We start from the raw sequence: 23,079 nt of genomic DNA, 5'->3' as shown, positions 1-23,079 counted from the left end.
GAATACACCTTGAAATAAGCCATTCTATAGCAGCTCTAGCTATATGTTTAGTTAGGGTCCAAACCCCCCTCTGAAAACCATGTGACATTTTCCTTTTACTCTAAAATTTTGCATTACTTTGTGTTGGTCTATCTATAAAATGTTAGTTTGTTGTCTTTACGTGACAAAATGTGTAAAAGTTCAAGGGGTATAGAAACTTCTGATCTGATTATACATCCGTGTGAGTTGCAAATAATTTGCAAAGTAAAATCAAAATTGAAAAAAAACCTTTACTGCAAATAGTAATTCCTTTATTTAGGCATTAAAAAGTCTTACAATATAGAGCTCCAGAAAAGATAAAATTCTTCAAAGAAAGCAAAAACATGCGTATACTACAGTAGAGAGAACGACTCTCCTTGCATGCAGAGGGAACAGAGCTTCTCCTGGTTTAAACATCAAAACCTGACCAAAACGTCCAAACCGTCAGAACGGCATAAAATCCTCATGAGGGTGCGATAACAAAAGCTTCCTGATGGAGAAAGTTTGAAATCATTATTTGTAAGGCCGCTACATGGGGAGATAAAGGTGTTTAATACTCACCCACCTTAAACAAATCAATTTGCTAATAATGCCCAAATCAAATCCATTTAGCCAATCTATTGTCATTACAACCCCTACCAGTCAATGTGAGGGGATGCACTTATCAGAACTACTCCTATACTGTTAATTCTTGTTTGGTTTCCCCACATCTAAGCATTTGTACTTTTCCGTCATAAACCCAGGGGAACCTCTGAGCCATTTGCTGTGTAAGTGTGAAAAATAAAAACAGTTTAGGGGAATTAAATTAAAAAGCAAAAGAATAAAGTTCTCTGGAGTGGTGACATCATATTCCCACCCACCATTCAGCCTCCCCTGTGTCCGTATCAAGGGGAAACATATCTGCTCCTCCCATCTGCAGGCATGAACAAACTGGTCTCACTCACTTTCCATGAATCACAAGGTTCAGGTAGCGAGAGAACAGTCTTGTCTGTTCAATGGATCAGTTCCACCTCAAACTCCAAATCGACCAGTCAAGTGATGGTCTTTCAAACACTTTTACTGATTCCTTTTACTCAAAACATAGATATGTCCCCCATTAGGTTTGATAACCGCATAAAAGCAACTCAAACAGTGTGTTTTGAAAACAGAACACCATTCTCCATCACCATGTCTACTACTGCTCAGTGTTAGCATTTCATCATTAGAAACCAATTTTTGGATACAAAGCTTTCGGTCATTTCTCAATTAACCGCATGTAATAAAGGAAACAATAAAATATGCTAAAAAAAAAAAAAATCACCTTTGCAAAACAAATGCAGCAATTTTTATATCGGGAAACTGTTTTCTCTCTCTAGTGTCCTTTTGAAGAAACTGTTGAATGTGTTGACCGTGGGGCATCTGTCACAGTTCTGTTTCTGTGTCGATGGGCACACATACTTTTCTTCCCCCCTCCCCCCCCCAAAAAAGCTGTGTGCCCCTACTCTGCTTTCTGAAGCTCCCCACTAGGTGGCGCACATGGACTGCGCAGACTCTTCTGCAACACATGGGCATCTGCAGGTTCTATCCTCTTGTAGTAATTCTTTTTTGTCTCGATGATCTCAAAGCCAAACTTCTGGTAAAAGTCAATGGCGGACTCATTGCTGATCTGCACATGACTGTGAAATGAAAAAGAAGTGATTAGCACATTTGGTTTAATAGCCAAAAAGCTAAGTATGTTTTTAAAATTATGCTGGCACCACCAACTAAGACCAAATTAAAAAATGGAAAAATACAACAGACGTGCTAAAAAAAGAGGAGCACGGCAAGCAGTTTTGGTAAGCCATTAACACACCTACAGAACAAACAAAAGTGTAATAGAATAAAAAGAAATAATTAATTCTACAAGCGCTCAACTTAAAATAGCCTGCAGAAGTCTCCGCTATACCATTTTAAAGGCTAGCTTTAACTAGCTTTAAAAGTTAGTTGCAGCAGCAACTTAATTGTTTTCTCAGTGTCTGATCCAAATGAATGATAGATTGTGTATCAGTGTTTTAACCTCCCTACCACATTAACTTAATATGACTTTTAGGGCCAAATGACAACAAACTAAACTGTACAAGGACTTAAAAGAGTTTGATTGGCATGACAGGCAAGGTTTTCTGAAAACATTTTCACAACTACATTACTATAGTAAGTTAACCACTCAAAAGTAAAGTGTGGAAATTTGGGATTTTCAGCTGCTTCCATATAATGACTAAATCTGACACAACCACTGCAAGGCTGGTGTAACATAAAATAATGTCGTGACACAGTTGTTGAAAGGAAATTGTAGTGCAGCTCCCAGCCAGTGGGCAGCACTTTAACAAATCGGGTCAGAAGCAAAGTAGAAATGATGTTTAGGTGAATACTGGCAGAATTATGTTTCTGATTCAAAATTTTGTCACAAACTGTCACAGAGCACTTTTAAATCCCCATGTAATGTGCTGGTTGGCTAGGTCTCCTAACTACTGCTTTCAGACAACATTTCTACTGACTTCCTGCTCTTACTGGACAAATCAGGATATAAATCCTTATCAAAATAACTCACGTTTGAGGTGAAGAATCTGCTTTTCCTATTGTCGTGATGAGTGGGGTTTGTTTTACTAATTGATGCCCAATTTAAGATGGGAAATCTATTTGTTTATTTTACATATTGTTCAATTTCAGACATTAAAATGCAAAATTAATACAGCAATCAGTTGCTACAAGTCTGAATGCAAAACAACAAAGGTTTAAAACCCATATAATATGCCCTTTTAGCACCTTAAAGTTTATAAGTAGCTAATTTTATGACTGATTAACAATGTCCGCAATTAAAACGTGATGCCAGCCTTGGGTGGACTTACTTATATGGAAGGGAAAAAAAGGATTTAACATTCCCAATTAGCTGCCTAAAACATTCATCCCAATCCCTTGTATAGCAATCCGAATTCAAAAAATGTCATACATGAAAATACCCTGTATTAAGACACTCACAGATAAATGTTGTCAAAAGTGCCGTCCTTCTCGCAGATGTTTAGCACATGATTGAGCATCTTTGTACCTGGTATAAATGCATAAATTCAAATATTATACAGAAAATCCAAAAGTGCCCCTACAGCATTTTCACATGAATGGAGCTCCTTACCAATTCCGAGTCTACGATAGGGAGCTAGACAGCCGAGTGTCATGATATACAGCCTCTTCTGGTTCTGAGAGTGATCCACTCTGCAGCACACAGCCCCCACTGCAATATCATTGAAGTATGCTGCAAGGCAAAATTTAACTAATGCTGAAACCATATAGACAAGCAGGGAAATACATTGATGAATACAAAAAAAACCAAGGGTTACTACATTAAAGTAGACATCAAAGAGTCTAAGGTCCATGAAATACTTTGCTGCCTCAAGTATGGACACTTAACAGTTGGTATTTAGGAATTTATAGAAATAAAGGTACATCTCAAAAATCAAGACTACTGTGAAAAAGTTAATTTTTTCCCCCCAGTCATTACAGAAGGTGAAACTCATATACAGATTCCTTACACAGAAAACAATATGACGATTCTGGCTCACAGATAATAAAAATCAAAACATTCTGTGTCTCAGAAAATGTGAATATTGTGAAAACGTTAAATATTATTGAAGTCTCATGGTGCCACACCCTAATCTGCTAATTAACTCAAAACACCTGCAAATGTCTATTTAGCCTCTAAATGGTCTCTCATTCTGGGTCAGTAGGCTACACAATCATGGGGAAGACTGCTGACTAGACAGATGTACAGAAGACAGCCATGGACACCCTCCACAAGAAGAGTAAGCCATCAAGTATATTCATAGAAAGTTGAGTGAAAGGAAAAAAATGTGGTAGGAAGAAGTGCATCAGAAACAACTGCAGCCTTGAGAGGATTGTCAACCAAAAACATGCTCAAGAATTTGGTGGATCTGATTCAATGACCGTGGTGTCATGGCCAGCTAATTCATCTGACCTGAATGCGGAGGGAATCTATGGAGTATTTTCAGGAGGAAGATGAGAGACACCAGACTCAACAATGCAGATGACCTGAAGGCTGCTATCAAAGCAACCTGGGCTTCCATTCACCTCCATACCATTCTGCATGGACACAGGAATTCATTTTTCTTCATTTTAATAATATTCCAATTTTCTGAGGCACTGAATTTTTGGTTTTCATAATGTGTAAACCATATTCATCGCAATTACAGTAATAAAGGCTTGAAATATTTTTCTCTGTTTAATGAATCTATATGATTTCCATTTTCTAGAATGAGTGACAAAATTTCTTGAACTTTTTTTTTTTTTTTTACAATATTCCATTTGTTTTTTTGTTTTTTAGATGTATCTGTTTTGTACAGTGCAAACGTTTTCAACAATCCTCAATTTCTCCATCTTTTTCCAAGAAGCCACACCTTTTGGTAATCTTATAAGGTTATAATTATAGGTTTTCTTAGGACTCTGGCAGCTTCTTTGTTTTTTTCATTTTCTCTCACCTCCTTGTTCATGGCTATGACACAATATGATGTTCTGCTTTAAAAAAAGAAAACCGTAAAAGAAGAAATGGACAAAGAAAGAAGAGTCAGTCCTAAAAGCTGACCACAGCAACACAACAGTTACTGAAAATCATGTTTTCCATAGATTTATCATCCATTGTATGCAATATTTTCAGCTACCAGCAATTTGAGAATCTCCTGAAGCTTATCTCACCTAGCTTTGCGAGCTCTCCAACTTCCAGCACATCTTTGTAAAATTTGTCGTTGTAGCTGACCGGGAAGATGACTTGGTTCAGGCGTTTCAGTTGCTTAATGTTGTGAGGCGTAACGTCCCCCAGCTCAATCCGGCTACTGGAACAAGAGCAAAACGGTCAAATAGCTGACAGAGGTGCAAAAATGTAGCAAGGTTGTGTCTTACTTTTCTGCCTTACAGATTACTTCTACAAGAGATACCTTCACAAGAAGATGATTGAGTAACTCAATATTTTTCATAATTGCTGGGTACCTAAAATATTCTCTTAACCCTCTCTGGCTGGATGGAATAGAATTAATTATAAAATACAAATGTGTTAATACATCTTTTATGTAGAATTTGATTTAAAAGGTGCTTATAAAAGGGGTGGAAAAAAGAGTTTACAAAATGGACAAATATGTGTTGAGTTACAGGTGACAAACTACATCTAAAGTGAGTTTAACTTATTTTACAGAAAGGTCTGACTGGTAGCTTCAGATTAAACCACATGGCAAGTATCCTAGGTTTGCTTTATGAGCAGGATACACTAAACTAGAACTCCACTGTCTCTGTAAGGGTTCTACTGTAGTATTTATAGGACCTCTGCACACCCAGAAAGGGCTCCTGGTCACGTGTGTATTCCCAGGAATGTACATTAGCATTTCTTAAATCCCACCTGCTTAATTAACAAAGATCGGTGTTACTTATCATTGTGTCATTTGAGAATTTGGCCACAAATAGCATAATTAAGAGCACCACAGTAAACGAATCCAAACTTCAAGCCTCTGTTACTTTGACAGATCAAGTTACACTTAGAAAGCTGAAGTTGGGCTAACGAACTGGTGACTTTCCAACTAAAATACGCAGACTGTACAAACTGTTTTAATATTTAGTTCAGTGATTTGGCTGCTTTTGTTAAGAAGTTTGCAGCAAACACAGAAATGATCAGAGATCCAGGTCCAGCCTTTTTAGCTTAGCTTCGCTGTTGAGGCTTTACTGACTCAGCCTCCCACTAGTAGCACCTAACTGGTTAGCTTAGCATGTTAGCGATAGAAACGAACCGAAAAGCGGCTTAAGATAAAGACAACCGCAGCAGAGCTGTTTCACTGATAGTGTTGTCGTTCGTATCCCCCCTAAAACGCGTACAGAGTCTGTTCAGCGGGCTAGTTTGCGTCGTCGTCCCCCATGCCCGCCTCCCTTTTAAGAAAAAAAAAAAAAAAAATACAGGCATGAAAAACTTTAGTCGTGCTATATATTCGTGACTCAAAAAGCTTAGACTCACCCTTTCATTTTACACAGATATTATCCCTTTTTCAGATTAGCCTGGACTTGAGCGTTGCGTTGGGTAAAAGTTAAGAAATGTAACTGTGAGGGTCAGGGATGCCTCCCGTTCTACCCTCCACATGTAGCAAAGGTTTCAGTTAGCTTAGCCGCCACACTACCTCGGCAGAATGTCAACCCTGAACCCCTTACGTCACTAGATATATTATGTCCTGAATCTAGCCTGTTAGGCTGTGTTCCGTTCTGACTGAGATATTATATTTAAATAGTAATAAGCCAGACTATACAAATAAAAACATACGTCACTATTCATTTATGGCAAAGATTAAATTTAAAGTGGTCTTTTATGTAAGTTTTCGATATGCAACTAAAACCAGCCTACGAGTTTTAAATCAGGGTAAAATAGTCAACGTTACATGGAAACCGCTTTTTTTGGGCGGTAGTAGTTTAGTAAAATATCGTAAAATCTTAATTTAAAAAGCCGAAAAGCATTGAAAATCTGTTTGTGATTCTGTAATGCAATTAATTTTGATATAATTAACATAACATAAAGCCAAGTCCACATAAAAAAAAAAAAACTTTTTTTGCTAGAACATTTATTTAAACCTGCACAGACTGATATCTACTTAGAATAAATGACATCTGTTTAGTGGAATACACAGAAACTTGTACCAATTCGGTTTGGTCCAAGAATATTCCATAAGTGAGAGTCTTTAATTATATCTGGAGAATTTTTCTTTTTTTAAATTTACCACCCAAACTAAATCAGAAGGCAGTTATTAAATGTGCCAAATTTATTTTTATGCATTTAAGTTAATTTGGAGTTGTTTTTTTTCTTTATAAATTTGAAATTCAGAATTATGAATCATAGTCTCAATCAAGATTTGGAACATGATTGTTTGTTTCTCCTAATCATTATTTTATAGAATATCATGAACTCATAAATTGAAATTTTCAGTTTAAATCCTATGACTTTTACAGTCGAAATTATTCAAACGCCAAACCAGCATTTACTTAGAATGTCAAAATTACAACTTTTAATTTAATATTTTTTACATATTTGTCTATGTGTGTGGTCTTCACACATAGACACTGTTCAAAAGAAGGCCCAGCAGAGACTGTACTTCCTGAGGTAACTCCAGAAGTTCAACCTTCCACAGGAGCTGCTGGTCATCTTCTACACTGCCATCATTCAATCTGTCCTGTCTTCATCCATCTCAGTGTGGTTTGGCTCATCCACAAAACAGGACAGGTCCAGACTGCAACAAATAATCAGGTCTGCAGAGAGAATAATCGGGGCTGACCTTCCCTCCATCCAGGACTTATACAGGTCTAGGGTCAGGAAAAGAGCTGCTAAAATCTATGCAGACCCCACACACCCTGCACATAAACTGTTCAGAGTTTTACCTTCAGGCCGTCGCTACAGAGCACTGTTCACTAAAACCAGCCGCCACACAGACAGTTTCTTCCCCCAGGCTGTTTCTCTGTTGAACATTCAATAGAGTACAAAACAACAGCATACAGATGTTGCAAATGCACCTTTTTATTTATATATGTGTATATTGTACATTGTAAATATGTATATTCTGTAATACAAAAACAAAACCAAAGAGCAAAGTGTACCGGAGTCAAATTCCTTGTTTGTATGTACGAACTTGGCAATAAAGTTGATTCTGATATTTCATGATTCTGAAAGTAAAACATAAAAATTGCGAATTTAAAAATTGATGGTATGCTATTTATTGATGTTGTGTCTCTTAGTTATGTTTTTGAATCTCATAAGTGTGACTTTAAAACTCGTAACTATAAAATAATGTGCATTTTTTTCTTTATTTAAATGGCATAAATGGACTTCCACAGTCGCTCGCTCCTTGAAGCGCTGCATTGGTCCCTGTGCCGTTCATGACAGAGTCGGCTTCGTGTTTCGGTTCATTACATAAACAATGGAAGCCAGCTCCTCACTAAAGAAGCTAGGTTTTGCCTTAGTAATGGATGTTTTTGTGCAAAAATAGTAATCAAACATATGAATATGGGCAATTATAACATCTAAAAAGCAGTACTAAACAAAAAGGCACGTGGAAACCAAAATATCCGAACATTGTTGGTGAGTTGAGCCAAATAATCCGAATCCTAAAAAAGGACAGTTAATTCCCATCGCTTGTACGGGGGTGGATCCAAGATGGCGGCAGTTGACAGGGCTTTGCAGTTAAAAAAAACGAACGGGCGAGTGAATGAAGTCAGCTGACCTCAGCCTGCTGTCACGCACCGCAGTCGCGAGCTTTTCTCTTTCGAGGCAAGACACAAAACGACCGCTTCACGACCAGACGGTAAAAATATATTTATTTATCTTGATTTCAGGGGTTTTGTTATTTGAAACAGAGGGTATTTGCTATGCGAGGGTATTAAAATGAAACTCCTTTGCTTTGCTTTAGCGACAAACGGTAGAGGCAGCAAATTTTCTGTAACAGGCCGACAGAGGCGTCCTGCTATTATTTTGTATGATACCGAAATACAGTTACAGACTAACTAACATGGGTTTTACTGAGACGAATCAAGTTCAGTTCCGATATATTCTTATTTTTGATGTCACGGTCGGATTACAGACTCTCCCTGCAGTGTAAATAAATCTAGATAGTCATAATTTCGAGAAAACCTGTCCGACAGCGCTGAAGTCACAGCTCAGATCCAAGCTGGAGATATATGCTTTCTTTTTAGCATTCAAATATCTGCTGTTTACTCAGGGGTCTGCTTTGATAAAACAAAATAAATGACTGATTATGGGTATTACCTGTTTTCCAGTGCTTTGCAGTTAACATCAACATGTTCAAATGTTCTATGTGACTGTCTCACCTATGTAACATCTATGAGCCTATTTCTGCCTGGTCCCTTGCCTACAGCATACCAGACCTAAAAAAAAACAAACTATACTCATCCCTACCTGGTAAACAACTTTTCCTAATATGCAAAATTGGACAGCAGGAGATATTTTTCCCTTTTTTCAAACAATTATTGATTATTCAACTCATTGTGGATAATGATCATTTTCTGTGGATCAACTATTGTCGGGTGGCCTCTCCAGAGTTTCCACACAGCTAAAATGTGTATTTCCCAGTCTATGATCATTTTCCACTTCCTTAAAACAGTGTGGAAGGCCAGTCATGTGCCAGAATCATGTGACCCAGTGAAGGTCGAAGTCTTGTTTCATAGATCATACATCTAGTTTATGAGAAAATGGCTTTATTTGAACGGCCTTATCAGAATTTACATTTTATTTGTAAAGACTGGCGAGGTGCTATAGAAAGCTTATTACCAGGTTTGCAACAAGGCTATACCATGTAATGGAGCCTAACAGGACTTTGAAAAGAGACTTCTAGACTAGTTTATGTAGATCTGGAGCACATGATGATATGAGATGTCTTGTAGTGATACTTAAGCTGAGTTTAAAAAAGGAATTAAGTTTGAAAATAGTTTATCGTGCAAAAAGTCGTCCCAAAGACAAACTATGATTGACAATCCGACTGTGGAGGCCACTGAAGTACAGTTAACTCATTTTCATGTTCAAGGAATCGGTTTGAGATGATTTGAACTTTGTGACCAGGTGCATTATCTTGCTGGAAGTAACCATCAGGAGATGAACATGGTCAGCAACATTACTCCGGTGGGTTATGACGATTAACCGATGCTTAGTTGCACAAAATCGTGAAAAAAAAACATGAAAAATAATTTGTTTAGCACATCGGCAGTTTATCAAATACTCACCTGGCACCTACAGTCATGTTATTTTTAAAGTTAAATCCCCTTTCTTCCCCATTCTGATGCTCCATTTGAACTTTATCACTGCCATGTCATTCTTCGATTTGAATATTGTTGTCCTTCCAGTTTTGTTTTTTCTTCTTTTGTGCTCCAAACCATATGATTAAGGAAATAAATGAAGAGATGAAATGATGTAATATTGGATGTTTGCATAATTGTATTTCTATTTAAGCAGATGGATTTTGTCCTCTTGTGCAGGCATTGATGAAGCAACGTACCTTTTCATCTAACTGTATGCTGGGAGACATTTTCACAACCCATTTAGACAGATTCTGATACATATCCATGGGGTTTATCCAGGTTTATTCATATCCATGAGCTCAGTTTATCCTTAAGCTAGACAAAATACAATATTCTGTTGATTAGTTTCTTTACATTTAAGTTTAGCTTTTTTGTGGAGTTTATTTCAGGCTAATAGACATCAGAGAAGCACAGTGACTCCCTAGCTTTGATCGTTGCAGTTCTCCTGCTGGTCTTTTGGTGGCGCTGCTTTACTCATGCCCAGATGGTTGGAGCAGCCAGGCAGGAAGGTAGATGTGTGCATCAGTAAGAATAAGAAGGGCACAAAAGGACACAGGGAGAGCAAGAAACAGCGGGTGCAAAGAACTGAACAATCTCAACATGTTTACTTGTTTAAGGCAGACTCATTCATGCATTTGGTTGTTGTAAAGCAGAAGTTAACTGTGTGGAGTCGGCTGCATTGGGGGATGGGTTTGTCACGACTGCTGACAGCTTGGGCTGCTGCTGCCTGTGCTCTACAGCAAAGGATTTAACCATAAATGTTGTAAATGGAGTTAAGGAAAATGACAGAAAAGCTGCCAAGACAGGGAGATGCTATATTGTTTTATATATATTTGTCTTTGATTGCTGTTATTTTCAGAAGATGGGTGATTTTCGTAATTCAGTCAGAATCTGTTTTTCTTTTGTTTTTTTGACAGAATAAATTTAATCAACAGATCTGTAATTCATTTTAACGTAGTTTTTAATGTTTTCCCCACTCTTCTTATTCTATTCAGGATACTAACCAGTGAAGATGGACATTTCCAAGCTGCCTAAGATCAGGGATGAGGAGCGAGAGAGTCAGTTTGGATATGTTCACGGTGTCTCTGGACCAGGTCGGCCACCATGGGCTCACATGTGCACAGCCCTGTTTATAAACTAAGATTTATCTACGTTTGAGCTGAAATACAAGCTATCATTCTGTCAACCATCAATCTGAAGCAGAGAGTACATACATAACAGTGATAACAAAGCTTTTGACAATTTTGTACACTTTTATTTTGGGGCTATATATGTGGCAATGTTAATATTAAATAAAGACTGTTTAACTACAGTACCTTGCAAATGCATTCATACTCCTTGAACATTTTCACAGTTTTACTTGTTACAACCTTCAATGTATTTCACCTGACACACCAACACAAAGCAGTGCGTAATTATGATGAGGAAGGAAAGTAATATGTAGGTTTCAATGATTTTTTTTAACAATAAAAAATTAAATGTTGTGGGTATTTGTTTTCCCACTCCCTGTCAAGCCTTTCTAGAGCTACATTTTGCTGTAATTAAACCTGCATGTCTACCAGAGACCAAATCATATACCCTTTCTTCTTCTGCAAAATGTTTCAGGTCTTTGATGAATGTACAGATGGTTTAATACTGCAACTCATAAAGAAACTTCAGTCTCCTTCTGATCTTGGCTGTTCTCATGTGTTTTTTGGCTTTCTGTTTAGAAATACATAAATACATATTCTGTGCAGATGCAATAGATCAACTTCACCAGATAACTCAACCTGTTGCATGTTTGCTTTTCTGACTTTCAAGCATTATTTGTTTCAGCTAGATTAAAGCTGGTTGAAGCTAACTTTGTCCTGTAGTTGGTTGATCCAAGGCCATGTGTCTTGTCATTTTGCACTCTTATCTAATTCAGTTTAGACATTTAAGCAAAGATGTTATCTTATGTCGATTGTGTTTTCAGTGGTGACGGCCACGGCCATGGCAGGAGCCGCCATGTATGAGCTGGTTCGTGTCGGTCACAGTGAGCTAGTTGGGGAGATCATCAGGCTGGAGGGAGACATGGCCACCATCCAGGTCTACGAGGAGACGTGTATCCTTGCTCTTCAAATATGTCCATCTAGTTTAGGGGTGCACATAAAATAAAAGTAGGGTGGTTGTGTTAACACCTAGATGGATTTTGCTGTCATAGCAACCACTTGTTCTTACTACAGGTGTATTTTTCTGAGTGTAAATTCAGCTGGTGTGTCGGTGGGAGACCCTGTGCTGCGGACAGGTAAGCCTCTCTCTGTCGAGCTGGGTCCAGGGATCATGGGGTCCATCTTTGACGGTATCCAGCGACCCTTAAAGGACATCAATGACCTCACAAACAGCATCTACATCCCCAGAGGAGTCAACATTGGCGCCCTCAACCGAGACCTGAAGTGGGAGTTTTCTCCCTGCAAGAGCCTGCGAGTACGAGTTTGCTCTTAAGTCTTGAAATCAGTTTTGTATTTTGTATTGATCTTCCTTTTTCCTAACATTAGGTTGGGAGTCATATCACAGGAGGAGACATCTATGCCATGGTCTATGAAAACTCCCTTATCAAGCACAAAATCATGCTCCCTCCGAAGAACAGAGGCACTGTGACCTACGTGGCTCCACCTGGAAACTATGACATCTCTGTAAGATCAGCAAATCCACTCCTATGGAAATTCTTACCAAACATCCGTAGGGCTTTGCCCTTGTGTTAACTTTCTATCCCTTTGAACCAGGATGTGGTGATGGAGCTGGAGTTTGAGGGTGTGAAAGAGAAGTTTACCATGGTGCAGGTGTGGCCCGTCAGACAGGTGAGACCTGTCACGGAGAAGCTACCTGCCAATCACCCACTGCTGACCGGACAGAGGGTGCTGGACGCCCTTTTCCCGTAAGCTTCACATCCTTTCTCAGCTTTCGATTTCAGATGTTCTGAAAAGGTTCTCAACCCCAGTCTTTTTGTCTGTGTGAAGATGTGTTCAAGGAGGAACCACAGCCATCCCAGGAGCCTTTGGCTGTGGGAAAACCGTCATCTCTCAGTCGCTGTCCAAGTACTCCAACAGCGACGTCATCATCTACGTAGGCTGCGGGGAGCGTGGTAATGAGATGTCAGAAGTGCTGCGAGACTTCCCTGAGGTGAGGATGGGTGTTTGATCATGTATCTATTTTGAAATGAAGGTTGCATCAATGCTCGATGTAACTGACAGCATTTTCTGATCATCAGCTGACGATGGAGGTGGATGGAAAGACGGAGAGCATCATGAAGAGAACAGGGCTGGTGGCTAACACCTCCAACATGCCTGTCGCTGCCAGAGAGGCCTCCATCTACACAGGTGAAGCCAGCAGCACCAACCACACAAACTCATACTGTGTGCTGCAAAAGTATTCATACCCCTGTGAACTTGTTTTAGAGTTTGTCATATTGCAACCACAAACTCGTGTTTTATGTGATAGACTAACTGTGCATAAATGCAGAGTGGGCAGGAAATGATACGTGATTTTTCAAACTTTGTTCATGAATTAAAAAACAGAAAAATGTGGCCTGCGTTCATATTCAGCCCCCTTTACTCTGACACCACTAAACATCCAGTGCCACCAAATGCCTTCAGAAGGGGCCTGATTGGTTAGTAGAGTAATCTCAGCTGGATTCAGAAGGACTCAGATGTTTGTCGGGAACATTAATGGACAAGCTGCAACACAAAGATCAAGGAATATAGCAGACAGGTCAGAGATAAAGTTGTGCAGAAGTCTAACATCACAGTTAGGCTATCAAACAACATCCTGAGCTTTGAACATCTCACAGAGCACTGTTCATCATCTGAGTAAGACACAACAGCAAACCGAATGGGACATGGCCGTCGACCTCACAGGCCAACCAAGGAGAGCCAAGAGACCCAGGATTACTGTGGAGGAGCTGCAGAGGTCCAGAGCCTAGGTGCAAGTATCAAGTAGTGTACTCCATAAGTCTGGCCTTGATGGAAGCGCGGCAAGAAGTTATTGTTAAAAGAAAGCCATAATAAGTCCAGTTTAATAGGTTTGCCACAAGCTACATAGGGGGCACAGGAAACATGTGGCAGAAGGTGCTCTGCTCAGACGAGACCAAAATTGAACTTTTTGACCAACATACAAACACCTTTGTGTGCTGGAAAATTAATACTGTTCAGCACCCTGAACACACCATCCCCATGGTGAAATATGGTGGTGTACTATTATCTGCTGAAATGCTTTTCCTTAGTAGGGACAGGGAAGCTGGTCAGAGATGATGAGAAGATTGGCTGAACTAAACAAAGGGCAATCCTTGAAGAAAGCCTGACGTACTGCCAGAGCTACAATGGAATGGTTTGGCTAACAGCATATTCGTGTTGGAAACTATTGTGTTGTTTTTTTTCTCCCACTTTAAAATTATGAACTAGTTTCTGTTGGTCCCATTAAAATACACCAACATAACGTGTTTGAAAACTTTTGCAAGGCACTCTAACCACTGGGAACAATTGCACCATGACTATCTTTTTATTGCAACTTTTGAGCACAGAATGAATTTGTTTCTGCAGGAATCACATTGTCCGAGTACTTCAGAGACATGGGATACAACGTGAGCATGATGGCTGACTCCACTTCACGTTGGGCCGAGGCTCTTAGGGAGATTTCAGGACGTTTGGCAGAAATGCCTGCTGGTAAGTTTGGGGAAAAGGGAAGACTCTGCTCTGTTTATGTGGCTAGACACAAATAATCCACACAAACCTTCAAAAGTAGCACAAACGCAAAGAGTCAGGGCAGAACTACACTCGATTCTGGATGTTAGAGAACTAAACAGACCACCAGCTAAAATCGTGTGTCAATGTGAAACTGGTCTGTGGCTATTTCAATGAAATTATGAAATTGTAGTTTTTACTTCCTCATATTTAACCTCTCAACTAAAACATGTGATGATTTGACAAGGATGTGTCCCTACAGATGGTACATTTATCACCAGAAGTGCAGCTGTTGCAGTTTTGGTCTATTGTGTTTACACAGTTTTAATTCTGACACATCTTGCTTTTGATTCATGAGTAGTTTATCAGCTATGCTAGGAGCAGAACATTTCCCCTTTTTATTCAACCTTTACACTATTTGAGTCTGAATAAAAGAAGGCGAAAGAAAAGCAGGATAACACTGTTAGTTGTAATCCCCGTTGATGCCCTCAGACAGCGGATATCCGGCCTACCTGGGAGCCCGACTCGCCTCCTTCTACGAGCGTGCAGGAAGAGTGAAGTGTCTCGGCAACCCTGAGAGGGAGGGCAGCGTCAGTATTGTTGGAGCGTGAGTACAGCTTTTTGCCACTAGAGGGAGCCATGGTCTGGAAAAGTGAGAAATTTTAATTACCGTATTTTCCGCACTATAAGGCGCACTTAAAAACCATTAATTTTTTCAAAAAATGACAGTGCGCCTTGTAATCCAGAGCGCCTTATATATGGATCAATTGGTTAATTGGTTGATCCATACTGGTTGTACACGGCGCTCTGTCAAAATGTTTCAGTACGACTGGTAAACTACAAAGCCGCACTGCTTGCAGCATTACGGCTACCGTAGTCAGGGGTGTCGCCGAAGTAATAGCGGTAAACACCTGTACTGTGCTTACTCCTAGTCCAACACCACTTGTGTGTGTATAACGACCCCAAAATTGCACCTTTCAAGAGACACGCTTACGATGCTGAGTTCAAACTCAAGGCTGTCAGCTACGCAGTCGAACATGGGAATAGAACAGCAGCGAGAAAATTCAACAGTTAACGCTACTATATTGTGAATGTACTAACGTTTGATTTAGTGCATCAAACTGTTTCTTTTACGTGTTTACTGAATCAGGGAAACGTTCCCTTTCACGTTTTAACTAACGTTTGATTTCAACTTCAACTTCATAGACTCCAATGCATTCCTAACGTGCGGTTGGTTCTATTCAATAGATTTCTATGTAGAGGAGACCTTACCATGAGAGTGAATGGAGTTATCAGAACGCTGGTTTGTAGTGTATTAATAAAGTTTGACTGACTGACTTATCTGACTGTTTTGTTGACATTCTCTTTAGCACAGCTCCATCTAGTGGATGCATAACGCAACCCCAGTCAAACGTTTGACCGCAGTAGCTTCTATTCTATGCGCCTTATAATCCGGTGCGCCCTATATATGAAAAAGTTCTAAAATAGGCCATTCATTGAAGGTGCGCCTTATAGTGCGGAAAATACGGTAGTCCAAAAAAAAAATATTATGAAAATATATTTGGATTTCCACATTTTATTCCCCATCAGATTGTCTAAATGTTGTGACCTTCCTTCTGTACCTCCTTCGTCATGTCCTTTCTGCCCTTCTTCATTCCTGGTCTCCTTCCGTCCGTCCTCACTCTCTCATGCCCTTGCTTCAATGCTTCCCTTTGATCTTGTGTTCTTACCCCTAATACTCTTGTTATCTTCCTTCCTTCTGTCCATCCATCTTTCTGCCTCCTTTCCTTTGTTTTGGCCATCTGTCCTTCCTTCCTTCCCTCTTTCCTCCTTTATTCCTTCCTTTCTTGTGTCCTATCTCCCTTTCCTGTATCCTTGCTACGTTCATTGTGTCCTGCTTCCATTTTCTCATTCTTCCTTCTTTCCTAGTGTCATTGTTTCTTTTTTTTGCCCTTCCTTTCACCCCTGTTGTGTCCTGCCTTCGTTTCTTCTGTATTTCCTACTTTCTTCGTGCCCTGCTTCCATTCCTTCCATCCTTCCTTGTGTCATTACTTCTTTCCTCATGATGAATGTTTTTATTTTATATTTTGAAATGAGCATAAAAGACTGGGAACAATGGAGGGTTGAGTATAAAGTGTGTAGAAACATTTTGATGTTGGACATTGTGTTTTAATGAACCGTTTCCTCTGTCCTCAGTGTATCACCTCCTGGTGGCGACTTCTCTGATCCTGTTACTTCAGCCACACTTGGTATTGTACAGGTAAGCCATTAAACTCTCATTCAACTATCGTCTGATGAAACAACCCTTCTATCAGTTGTAGATGCTTCACTAAGTACTTGGGACATCCCCTCCTCAGGTGTTCTGGGGTCTGGACAAGAAGCTGGCTCAGAGGAAGCACTTCCCTTCTGTCAACTGGCTGATCAGCTACAGCAAATACACTCGCGCTCTGGATGAATATTACGACAAGCACTACCCGGAGTTTGTGCCACTGCGTACCAAATCAAAGGAAATCCTGCAAGAGGAAGAAGACCTGGCTGAGATCGTGCAGCTTGTCGGAAAGGTAAGTCACACGATATATTCTGTTTTTGCTTCTTCAGGCAAAGACATCATTTGACATTCAGTGTGAGTAAAAGAGTAATTTCCCATTGATAGGCCTCATTGGCAGAAACCGATAAAATCACACTGGAAGTGGCCAAACTGATTAAAGATGACTTCCTGCAGCAGAACGGTTACACTCCTTATGACAGGTAACTTATAACCTGGAGGCATCATGTACTTGGCACTGTTTTATGTTTCTTTTTGGAAAAAAACCTTCCAGTAAACAACTTGATCTGAACACCCTTACAGAACCTCCTAACTTGTTACTGAATAATCTTATCTCCTCAGGTTCTGCCCCTTCTACAAGACAGTGGGCATTCTGTCCAACATGATAGCTTTCTATGACATGGCCCGGCATGCGGTGGAGACCACAGCCCAGAGCGACAACAAGATCACCTGGGCCATGATCAAGGAGCACATGGGAGAAGTTCTCTACAGGATTAGCTCCATGAAGTTCAAGGTGAATGGGCAGGTTTATGGTTCTTGCAGGATTTTAAAGTGAACATTTTTATTTTAAAGTGAATGTAAAGGGCTGAGAGTATGGAACTACTATATGAATGATTGTATAGGATCCCTGATTCCCACTGTTGGACTGGATTTCTGTGTGTGTGTGTGTTTGCAGGACCCGGTTAAAGACGGCGAGGCCAAGATCAAGGCCGAGTACGCACAGCTCCTGGAGGACATGCAGAACGCCTTCCGCACGTTGGAAGAATAGGCTCACACCGCCCCTTCCAGTCTTTCCATCTCTCCACCGCCGAGCACATTCCACCTCCGTGTATTCTCAGACATTGTGTGTTTTCCTCCCTGTGATCCTTTGTGGGTGAACCTGCAAGTGTGCGAGTGTGTGTGAAACTTATTGTGGAGGTAAAAAGAGAAAGATGTACTGTATTCATTATTTGGCGCCTCATATAGGCTCACTCTGGATCCTCTGAAATGGTCACTGACGGTGTGCGTGTATATATGAAAGTTAATGTGTGTGTTACTTCCTTTTTCTGTTTACATGATTTCTGTGTAGGTGTGTTGCTTTTCCTGAAAATTGTTCGTCAATGTATTGTAATTCAGACCCACTGTACAGAAGAGTATTGAATATAAATTTAAGAAGATCAGTCTATTTATTTATTTTTTTGTTTTCGCTGCTGTTTTTTTTTTTTTTTGTTGATGTTTTTATGGTTGTATTTCAGGTTGTGTAGTGCTGTGTATTTTGCTGTGTGAAAGTCCAACTGTGTAATCATAACAATCTTAAAGTATTAAATCATGACAAGGAAAAAAAACAAGGTGTTGAGTGTTTTGTTGAACCTCCTTGATTGTTAATATGCTGCTAGACTGGTATTTCTGCATGATGCTACCACACCAGAATACAAACCCTTTGGTAGCAACGCAGTGAAAACACTTTTTTCTTTAAATGTAGAGCTGATTCTGTGATTATTATTAAATTTGTTTAACCTAAATATGCCAATTGTAAGTGTTTAGATATATATATTCCTACATAAGCTCAGTGTGATATAAACATACTAATGAAAAAAATCACTTACTCAACTGATTTCCTTTTAAAACTGGGCATAACTTTGCAAGCCACAACCAATGGGTTATAGGAACCAGCCCGCCCTCCTAGAGGACTGGTTAATGAGAAGTAAAGGGTAGTTTGGAGGCTTTAACTAGCTGTCTTAAAGCGTCATCAGTGAGGTGTTACCTCCCTGGAGGTGTTTCCCCCTGTCGGCTGGATGAGACGCACCTGCTGCGGAAGGAGAACATTTAACTCATCTAAGAAGCTTCAGAACCAAACAAACCTACCTTTTAAACCTCGGTCAGACAGAACAGGGACACTGGGTCCTCTCCGCGTTAGGTAAGTGACCGATCTCTGCGGTTTGGGCTTGGAATAACCCACATGTGGACGCTTACAGGTGTAGGATAACACCGCGGAGCTCCGTCTGACTCACATAGCTACAGATCAGCTGATGGATCTGCTTGGAGAAAACTGCTGTTTTGTATTTGAACTCGGATCGGATGGTTTTAAGTTTGAATTTCATCGCAGTTTTGTGGAAAAGTGATCGCGGCTGAGGGAAGGTTTTTGTTCACAAGCAGGATTAAACCCATCCTAAGTATAGATCTGACAAACCAGTTTTTGTTTCACTGATACTGACTTCTGTAGTGCCTCTGGATGACGCTTTATTATTATTATTTTTAACCCTTAATTTTAGATTTTTGGTCCATTTTTCCACTTTTAAGACATATTTGTCCAGTATTAAAAACGTAAGCTCAGCACTTTAGAAGCAGGGTTTATGATTGGTAGGCCGTACCACATTTCTGAATTGAAAGTCAATTTTTTTTATAGCTGACTGGATAATGAAGACATATGAAGAACATATTTATGCCATTTGCACCCTGAATACGTTTTGTATTGCTTTCATGCATATGCAGTTAATGGAGATTTGGGATTCCTTTATGTAGTTTGCTGCTTTTTTTACGTAGTGTCTTTTTAGGCTTAGCCCAAAAGGACAATTAGCTGAAATTACGATTTAACAAACTGGACTGTAGTGGGTTTTGGGGGCTTGCCCGGGATCCTATTCATGCAAAAACCTCCTGTGACGTCTTCCAGTCAGGTGTCAGTGCTTACCACAGTACTGAGATGGCCATTTTCAAGGTGTTCAATGACAGCCGCATAAACACAGACAGTGGAAGACCTGAAGTGCTGGTATTATTAGACCTCTGCACAGCATTCAAGCGTTGGGTAGATGCATAGAACAAATAAATGCGTGGATGTGTCATCATTTTCTTCACAAAACTGGAGTGATTGTTTTTGGACGAAAGGAGGAGCAATTAAGAGTCAGCTCACAACTTCAGTTACCGCAGCCAGAAACCAATGAGCAGCCCTGAAATCTGGGTGCAGTGATAGACTCAGACCTGAACCTTCAGAGGCACATAAAGACAGTCACTAAGTCGGCCTTCTATCAACTGAAGAACATTTCCAGGATTAAATGACTGATTATGTGTTTTTATATGAATGTATCTCATAAATTTATGATCAACTGAACAGGGTTTGTATTGTTGGATCATATAATATTTTTTCATACTATTTGGGTGGAGGCTTTATCAAAGCCTGCTGTGGGCCTTTTGCCTCTTCCTGTGCTGTTAACATTATTGTTTTTCTGTATTTAAATTGTACAAATAAAACAAATGTCCCGGCTGGATCTTGAAAAACTCATCTATGCCTTTATCTTTAGTGGGATTGATTACTGCAAGGGTGTTTTCACAGGTCTTCCTAAAACATCAGACAGCTGCAGCTGATCCAGAACGCTGCTGCCCGCGTCCTCACTAAAACTAAGACAGTGGAGCACATCACCCCATGTCTAAAGTCCTAACACTGTATCTCAAAGAAAAGTCTTTAAAATACTTCTGTCAGTTTATAAGTCACTCAGTGGTGTAGCACCAATAATTTATTGCTGTTGTATCATCCTTCCAGACCAAACAGGTCTTCTGGTTCAAGACTTTTCTGCATCTCCAGAACCAAACATGGAGAAGCAGCATTCTGTTCTTAAGCTCTACTAAACTGGAACAAAGATCCTGAAAACTGAAAAATGCTGAATCCCTGAGTTATTTTAAATCAAGCTTATTAAAACTATTAACTGAAAAATCATTCATTTCAGCATGTATCCAACTTTTTTTTTAACTTTCTTTCATCATGCCACCACAATGTTCTATTTTTACATGTTTTTTGTCACTGCAACGCACTTTTTTTCACCATGTAAAGCACTTTTTGCTGAAATGTGCTAAACAAATAAGATTGTGTTGGCACCTAGGGTCCAGTTTTCAGCCCATTTCATTCCCCTACGGGCCCCAGATAATATAACTGTTGGCTGGGTAATGAATTTTATTTATTTGATACTTTTCTAATTTATTAAGAAACATCTCTTACAGGGGGAATAATAATGTACCATGAATACTGAAATATCACAATTTTATTCCCAATAATATCAATAGCATTTTGGATTTTACTTGAAATTATCAAAACAATTTACCTTCACTGAACCAATTCACTTAATCTACTTTTTGTGCAAGTTTTTTTAAAGTTTCACTTGTCAGCCGGTCAATGTTTACAACTAATCTTTCATTAGAGGTAAATTACCTCCAACCCTATCTGAAGCTAATATTTCTCTTATTTTTTTTTTAAATTGAATGCAGCAGTTATAAGCCTATTTCATTTTTAAATTTGGACCAGAACACTCTTGTTCTCGTGGTTATATTAGTTGCCCAGACTGGCTTCCTGCCTGGAGGGAGCTAATTTAATAGATGATTTTTCTGTGTTATTGTGTCACCTAACCCTATTGTACCGGAAGTGATAACTTCCTTGAATGTGCAGAAAACATGTGACAGGGTTGGGTGGAAATATCTGTGTTTTTATATGCTGTCAAAATTTGGTCTTGGCCCTTTTTTTTTTTTGCATGGATTTAAACTATTCTATGTGTCTCACTGTCCTGATTTGCTGCTATATGCATCAAACCCAGTTTCATCCATTCCTGTTATTAGACATTCTAACATGATTTGGCAAATACTCTGATCATATACAGTGCCTTGTGAAAGTATTCGACCCCCTTGAACTTTTCAACCTCTTGCCACATTTCAGGCTTCAAACATAAAGATATAAAATTTAAATTTTTTGTGAAGAATCAACAAGTGGGACACAATCTTGAAGAGGAATGAAATTTATTGGATGTGTCAAACTTTTTTAACAAACAAAAAACTGAAAATGGGGCGTGCAATATTATTCGGCCCCTTTACTTTCAGTGCAGCAAACTCACTCCAGAAGTTCAGTGAGGATCTCTGAATGATCCAATGTTGTCCCAAATGACTGATGATGATAAATAGAATCCACCTGTGTGTAATCAAGTCTCCGTATAAATGCACCTGCTCTGTGATAGTCTCAGGGTTCTGTTCAAAGCGCAGAGAGCATCATGAAGACCAAGGAACACACCTAGCAGGTCCGAGATACTGTTGTGGAGAAGTTTAAAGCCGGATTTGGATACAAAAAGATTTCCCAAGCTTTAAACATCCCAAGGAGCACTGTGCAAGCAATCATATTGAAATGGAAGGAGTATCAGACCACTGCAAATCTACCAAGACCCGGCCGTCCCTCTAAACTTTCATCTCGAACAAGGAGAAGACTGATCAGAGATGCAGCCAAGAGGCCCATGATCACTCTGGATGAACTGCAGAGATCTACAGCTGAGGTGGGAGAGTCTGTCCATAGGACAACAATCAGTCGTACACTGCACAAATCTGGCCTTTATGGAAGAGTGGCAAGAAGAAAGCCATTTCTCAAAGAAATCCATAAAAAGTCTCGTTTAAAGTTTGCCACAAGCCACCTGGGAGACACACCAAACATGTGGAAGAAGGTGCTCTGGTCAGATGAAACCAAAATCAAACTGTTTGACCACAATGCAAAATGATATGTTTGGCGTAAAAGCAACACAGCTCATCACCCTGAACACACCATCCCCACTGTCAAACATGGTGGTGGCAGCATCATGGTTTGGGCCTGCTTTTCATCAGGAGGGACAGGGAAGATGGTCAAAATTGATGGGAAGATGGATGGGGCCAAATACAGGACCATTCTGGAAGAAAACCTGTTGGAGTCTGCAAGAGACCTGAGACTGGGATGGAGATTTATCTTCCAACAAGACAATGATCTAAAACATAAAACCAAATCTACAATGAAATGGTTTACAAATAAACGTATCCAGGTGTTGGAATGGCCAAGTCAAAGTCCAGACCTGAATCCGATCGAGAATCTGTGGAAAGACCTGAAGACTGCTGTTCATGAACGCTCTCCATCCAACCTCACTGAGCTCCAGTTGTTTTGCAAAGAAGAATGGGCAAGAATTTCAGTCTCTCGATGTACAAAACTGATAGAGACAT

General features: G+C 39.7%; 3 protein-coding genes across 8 annotated transcripts in view; 2 read left to right on the top strand and 1 right to left on the bottom strand.

Annotated features, from left to right (window-relative positions):
• Window positions 1-268: 268 nt before the first annotated feature.
• Window positions 269-6,218, bottom strand: naa50 (N-alpha-acetyltransferase 50, NatE catalytic subunit). Of its 2 annotated transcripts, none has more exons than XM_047348966.1 (5): window positions 6,038-6,218; window positions 4,738-4,871; window positions 3,164-3,283; window positions 3,013-3,079; window positions 269-1,673 (listed from the first exon to the last, which is right to left on the bottom strand). In XM_047348966.1, exons 1-5 carry the CDS (start codon window positions 6,043-6,045, stop codon window positions 1,496-1,498), a joined length of 507 nt encoding a protein of 168 aa, XP_047204922.1. In that variant the 5' UTR covers window positions 6,046-6,218; the 3' UTR covers window positions 269-1,495. The 2 variants fall into 2 exon arrangements, with proteins under 2 accessions (XP_047204922.1, XP_047204921.1); XM_047348965.1 differs by having other exon boundaries at window positions 4,738-4,874; window positions 6,038-6,217.
• A 1,989-nt stretch (window positions 6,219-8,207) lies between these two features.
• atp6v1ab (ATPase H+ transporting V1 subunit Ab) lies at window positions 8,208-18,437 on the top strand. 2 transcript variants are annotated; one of them, XM_047350396.1, is made up of 15 exons: window positions 8,208-8,363; window positions 10,866-10,964; window positions 11,825-11,953; window positions 12,101-12,315; window positions 12,387-12,524; window positions 12,615-12,766; window positions 12,849-13,011; window positions 13,100-13,208; window positions 14,427-14,549; window positions 15,060-15,174; window positions 16,764-16,827; window positions 16,925-17,128; window positions 17,221-17,315; window positions 17,455-17,626; window positions 17,789-18,437. In XM_047350396.1, exons 2-15 carry the CDS (start codon window positions 10,883-10,885, stop codon window positions 17,879-17,881), a joined length of 1,854 nt encoding a protein of 617 aa, XP_047206352.1. In that variant the 5' UTR covers window positions 8,208-8,363; window positions 10,866-10,882; the 3' UTR covers window positions 17,882-18,437. The 2 variants fall into 2 exon arrangements, with proteins under 2 accessions (XP_047206352.1, XP_047206353.1); XM_047350397.1 differs by lacking the exon at window positions 8,208-8,363 and adding an exon at window positions 10,416-10,445.
• A 417-nt stretch (window positions 18,438-18,854) lies between these two features.
• gramd1c (GRAM domain containing 1c) overlaps window positions 18,855-23,079 on the top strand; it is a 37,842-nt gene continuing 33,617 nt past the window's right edge. The window contains exon 1 of one of the 4 annotated variants that reach the window (XM_047349022.1): window positions 18,855-19,009. In XM_047349022.1, coding sequence (XP_047204978.1) covers window positions 18,888-19,009 — 122 coding nt within the window. In that variant the 5' untranslated portion in view covers window positions 18,855-18,887. The remainder of the gene's footprint in view (window positions 19,010-23,079) is intronic. The other 3 variants (XM_047349020.1, XM_047349019.1, XM_047349021.1) reach the window with 3 other exon arrangements.

The sequence above is a fragment of the Girardinichthys multiradiatus genome, chromosome 21 (assembly GCF_021462225.1).
Source record: "Girardinichthys multiradiatus isolate DD_20200921_A chromosome 21, DD_fGirMul_XY1, whole genome shotgun sequence".
NCBI lineage: Eukaryota > Metazoa > Chordata > Actinopteri > Cyprinodontiformes > Goodeidae > Girardinichthys > Girardinichthys multiradiatus.
Note: the sequence above shows the minus strand (reverse complement) of the source record. Positions and strands in the feature narration are given on the sequence as shown.

Bases quoted from the DNA above. Each gene is read 5' to 3' on its own strand.
- atp6v1ab (XM_047350396.1), top strand. From the start codon at position 10,883: ATGGACATTTCCAAGCTGCCTAAGATCAGGGATGAGGAGCGAGAGAGT. The intron at 11,954-12,100 runs GTATCCTTGCTC...GTGTAAATTCAG, and splicing joins CCAGGTCTACGAGGAGACGT to CTGGTGTGTCGGTGGGAGAC. The intron at 13,012-13,099 runs GTGAGGATGGGT...TCTGATCATCAG, and splicing joins TGCTGCGAGACTTCCCTGAG to CTGACGATGGAGGTGGATGG.
- naa50 (XM_047348965.1), bottom strand. The intron at 3,080-3,163 runs GTAAGGAGCTCC...CATTTATACCAG, and splicing joins CTATCGTAGACTCGGAATTG to GTACAAAGATGCTCAATCAT. The intron at 1,674-3,012 runs GTGAGTGTCTTA...TTCATTTCACAG, and splicing joins ACTTTTGACAACATTTATCT to TCATGTGCAGATCAGCAATG.